The 5,474-nt window shown below is 32.5% G+C and overlaps 1 protein-coding gene across 1 annotated transcript; it reads left to right on the forward strand.

Annotated features, from left to right (window-relative positions):
• The first annotated feature begins 4,112 nt into the window (after positions 1 to 4,112).
• On the forward strand, positions 4,113 to 4,843 carry LOC130735356 (kunitz trypsin inhibitor 5-like). Its single transcript, XM_057587391.1, has one exon. It carries the CDS (start codon positions 4,145 to 4,147, stop codon positions 4,718 to 4,720), a length of 576 nt encoding a protein of 191 aa, XP_057443374.1. The 5' UTR covers positions 4,113 to 4,144; the 3' UTR covers positions 4,721 to 4,843.
• The last annotated feature ends 631 nt before the right edge of the window (positions 4,844 to 5,474 follow it).

A 5,474-nucleotide genomic window follows, 5' to 3' on the forward strand; every position in this document is an offset into this window, starting at 1 on the left:
TCAACTGGGAAGTCATCATATGCTAAGGACTTCTGTTTATGTGTTTTTGGTGCTAAGTGTTTTGTTCCAACTATGCCTTTTGGAGTATGATAGTTGTTAGTGTGGATGCATCATTTGAGGGGCAGCTCCGACTAAGGGGGAGAATTGTTTCTCTATTTCTCTATTTTTATCCTCTCTGGTTTTTGCGTTGTTTTAGACAAAATTTGACAAAGGGGGAGATTGTTGGTACATGTTGTCTTGCATTTTGTCAAAACAACAGATTGTCGAGGCAGATGCCGTGGCATCTGAATTCGTGTAGCTAGGGCATCAGTACTTAGCTTGAGTTTTAATGTGGGCCCTCTGAAGATTCACTGAAGATATGTTTTTGAGTTACTTGAGGAGCAAGTAACTATTCCATAAGGGTTTTATGTTGTGAGTTGTTATTTGTTGAAACAATCTTTGTTAAAAGATTGGTTTCTATCTTTTCTTGTGTATAGTTGATAAAAATGCATGTGTGCTGAATTGTGTTGTTTTAAGCGATGTTAGTGATGTAGCGATATAGGCACAATGTCTCATGTTGAAGTGATGATCATGAGATGTATACGTCCTTTTGAGTCGCATAGCATCTGCATACTTTGTGATGGCCTGTATTGGCGATTTGTGATGAAGGCTTATGCCTTGTGCCTCTAATAATTGGCAATTAGTGATGAGGGCTGAAGCCCTGTTGGTACCTCATACATATGCATAGTCATTGTTGTGTTCGAATTGTATCCGAGTTGATGATGTTATTTGTGACTGTTTTTAGTAACTGAGCTATGTGAATGTAAAAGGAAATGGTGTGGCCTTAGTCTAGCATATTAATTTTCATTCTCCTATTTATGTTACTCGATATCTCACCCCTTCTGTTTGAATGTTACCCTTGTCGGTAACGTGCAGGTAACCAGGAGGAGTAGTCTATAGCTTTTAGTTCAAGTTGGAGTCCTTGCTCTGATACGTAGCACTCGGGGGGGAAATGGACGCTTGTTTTCCTTTTTGTTATAATTTGAATTAAGTTGTTATTTGAGAAGTTGTTTATGTTTTAAGTTGTGGGCAAGATACTATGTTTTTTTAAGTTTTAAAGACATTGGATTCGCTGCATAACTATTTGTCAAAGTGAACTAGTTCAAAGACTAATTAACTATCACAAGAGCATTTATGTTTTTTATGAGTTCATCTCAAAGTTTATGTGCTATGTATCTGTTACAGAAGCATTATGTTAATGTTTTAAGTGATTATGTAATGCCTCGTGAGTGTTAGAATTTCTATCACTCTAATATTTGCAATACATATACCAGTTAGAATTGGGGTGTTACAATTTGTGTTTGTGCTTTGTCCTTTGTTAGTTGTGAATCGTCTTTGCTCACTGATTCTATAAAGCAAAGAAGGGTTCTGTGTGTTTGATTACATTCAAACTTTGATTGTTCGTTGTATTCACCAATCACTGTGGCAGTGATTGAGAGAAAGTGAGAGGGGGTTCTCATACTTAGGTTGAGATTCTAAGTAGAAATCCACTGGGTAGATTAGGAAGTGAACTATGAACTGATGTGTTCATGAGTGTCTGTAATTCCTGAATCTTGAGATAGTGGATTTCCTTTCTTTGGGTGCAAACCCTCCAGACGTAGGTGAAAGTTTTTCACTGAACTGGGTTAACAATTCTTGTGTTTTGTTGTTTCTAGTTTAAGTTCTGTTTTTACTGTTAAGCGTTTGTCGAACCTATTGTTCTAGCATCGTGCAGGACATTCGTACTACGGGGAACCTGAATTACATCGTGGAAATCTCAAGATATTACAAGAGATTAAGAGATATCTCTATAAATCACCCGAGATATGAAAAAATAGATACTACCCCCTGTTGGTCTCGTTTTTGGTACATGATATCGTAATCTCGTAAGATATTAAGAGATATCTCTAGAGATTGACAACAATGCGCATTACTAATCGGTTTTAGCTTAAATAGGAGAAGTCACACACTTTAACTTTACGAAGTTAGTGGAACAACCTTAAGGAAGAAGGCTGAAAGTATCCATGGCTGAAAGTATCCATGAGTTTGGCATGAACCATGATGAACACTTGTGTGATATTTCTATCCATTATATTTGTCCATTTTATTAAGGTACAAAATGGATCCTTCAAGAGGTCGCTCCTTCTTGAAAGAACTCTGTCTTCTCGTATTCATGTGATCAAGTGGGCACAAAAGGTGGAAAGCCTTGGCACTCTAACGCTCAAGTCAATAAATCTAAGTAGAAATAATTATTAGGGTAAGAAAGAAATGTATACCTAGGGTATTTCCCTGTGGCACATTTATATGGTATAGAAAACCCGAGAAGAATTATTCTTGATATGATAGTGACATGGCAATATAAATATGATATTATTCAATTATATATGATTTCACCAAGACTAAAAAGTCTTTATTCTCATGGGCTCAGTATGTTGATGACAATGGGCCTATCATTTTATTATGTAACAATAATTATATCTCTTATCTTTACAACAATATGTATTATTCTTAACTTCAACAAGTGTCGCTTCATATATCGTCTTTAATTCCAAATATGTCCCAATATCAAAATGTCATTAAATCCCATTTCACCTTCTCTTTAATCATGTTTCACCTAAATTCATTAGAAAATATAAATCTGTTTCAAGATATATAAGAGTTCAATATAAACTACCTATATGATATTAAAATGATATGTCGTATGAGGTTAAAAAGACTATATAACACGTAGTAAACATTAACCAAATGGTTGTTCTCATGACAACTTGTTATGAACATAATTTAATTCCACTGCACTCAGAATAAAATTTGATATCAAAGGTTTGGTAAAAAATTTAGTATGTGCTTACAAAATATTCTACAACTAATTCTAAAGATGAAACCAATTTTTACAAAAAAAGCTTATGTGAGTAGCACCTTATTGTCAAATTTTATTCAAAGGAAAAATAAATTTGATCCAAACTTGCTATTAATTGAACGTTCATGCAAAAAGAAATTATGATTTTAGTGTTTGTGCATCAACATATTTAACAAACTTATTAAAATAAGTTCAAAATAAATTATAAGTAGGAATAAAATTATAGAAATAAGCTTTAAAAAGTTTGTATTTAAGTCTTAAACAATTTTCATAAACTTACTTATATAATTTTATCAAAATAAAATACTAATGTCACATTTATCTTACTCAAGGAAAAAGTAATTAATGTGAAAATTAATGTCACCCCAAATGAAATCTACACTATCTAAAATACGTTAAGATACATGCCAGACATAGTTAGAGGTACTATTGATATATTGATATATAAGTGAACATTTTAGAAATTTTATTTATTATGGATTTTTAATTTTTAACCAAGGTAATTTGAACAATGATGTATCCTCCTACAGATCCCCATAGTACTGTATAATGAATATAATAAATAAATAAAATTTGTATCTTTCGTAACTTAGAAATATGAAAAACATTTGATACTTTTAATTTAGTATGTGATATGACTTTACTCTAGTAGTTCACTGTGCATGAAAACCATGGTGGACAAAGTTACCCAAACTCATGCGTTATCTCAAGTCTTAGAAATCTCTCTCAGTCATAAATACCATTAAATGATTTCAAAGTTTTCAACTCAATACTTATTCTATCTTTAATTATTTTTTGTATCTATCTCTTTCATAAATATCATTAAATGATTTCAAAGTTTTCAACTTGCTTTTACTCCTATCATTAATTATTATTCAATTCATTATGTAAAGACTTTAAGGTGTGGTGGTAGGCATGGTTCGATGGAGTGATAAAGAAGATGGTATTGTAGTCATTTCATTTACTTGAATCTTTAATGCATTTAATCCAAATTTATATTGTTATGTGTTAGTGTACAGTTTCAAGTCTTCGACTTTTGTCTTTCTCTAATAAGTATCATTAAATGAAGTCAAAGCTTTTAACTCAATGTCATTAAATTGCATGAAGTTGGGATCCCTTAATTAAGCATCACCCTTGGATTCATACATCAATGTTTTTCTTCTTGTTTGGACATAGGCTTAATCATGTATAAATAGATACTCCTAAAGCTTTACTTTCACACCCCAAGAATCACACACATAGTCACACACCGAGACTAGGAAGTAAACAATGACGAAAAGTTCCTCATTGCTTACCATCTTCTTCCTTCTCTTTGTCTTCACCATAAAACTGAAGTTTGCAACTGCTGGTGATAGTGTTAAAGACACAGACGGTAATGTTTTGAATGTTACAAGCGAGTATTCCATCTTGCAATCCACAAATAATGGTGACGGAGTTACAGTTACTAGGGTGAAAGGAAAACTAGCTGTTATTCTTTCTAGCAACGCCTTGCCAGTCACATTTACAGACTCCAACGAATCAAAGGTCATCCTTATAGATGACATTGTCTCGATAAATTTCACCAACATTACAGAGCATAGTGGTTCTTCTTCTTGGATTGTTGTCTATGATGAATCGACCAAACTATCATATATAGGGGTTGGCAGTGCTAAGGAGTACCCTGGTCAACAAATTAAAACTGGAACATTCAAAATTGAGTCGATTGGTGCTCACTACAAGATTGTTTTTTGTAGTGATGTTAATAAATCGTCTTGCAAAAATGTGGGGGTAGATGGCACAGAGGGTAAAATTAGACGTCTAGTTATCAATGGAAGTTTGTTGCCAATTCAGTTCAAAAAAGCATAATATATGAATGTATGAGTATTATCTTCTGTTATTAATAATTGTTTTAGATCAGATGGCGGGATAAACTCTTAGGTGCAGTCCTTTGTAATTCAAAACATTAACAAAGTCTTTAGACAACAAGAGATGCAATTATAAATCCATTATCTATGCTACTTTAAGCTTTTTCAAGAAAAATAAAGGATGAGTACATTTACCTCTCTAAAGTTAGCACTAATTACATAGACATGCACATTTATTGTTTAGAAAATTACACTTTACTCTCTCTTTAAGTACTTATCTTGCATGTTGAAACCTTTTTTCAGAGAACTTAAGCACAACTTTGTTTTATTTATGAACAAATAGTACATTAAGTTTAATAAAAACTATTAATAACAAATGGATATAAGAATTTTTTTCAAATATGATTGTAAATTTAATTGTGTTATATCACAAGTCAGTGTAGTTCTTCTACGGATATACATTCCCTTTTAGAAACTCCATCGTAACAAAGCATCAAGACCACTGATTTATGGTTATGGTTGAAGGAAATGATTTCTCTAGAAACTTTTTAATAGCTTTGGAGTCTGATAACTCCTTTTAGAATTTTTTCCCCATAGGTAGATAAAACTGGACATTAGGTTAAGAGAGAGGAGATCATGTAAGAATTCGATAAATAACGTAAGGTGTTATTGAAGGATAATATTAGCAAGAGAAAGTACAATAAAAGTGTAGGAATCATAATTGAATTAACGACTTTCCATTTTTTAGTAAATAA

This window comes from Lotus japonicus, chromosome 2 (genome assembly GCF_012489685.1).
Source record: "Lotus japonicus ecotype B-129 chromosome 2, LjGifu_v1.2".
NCBI classification, from domain to species: domain Eukaryota; kingdom Viridiplantae; phylum Streptophyta; class Magnoliopsida; order Fabales; family Fabaceae; genus Lotus; species Lotus japonicus.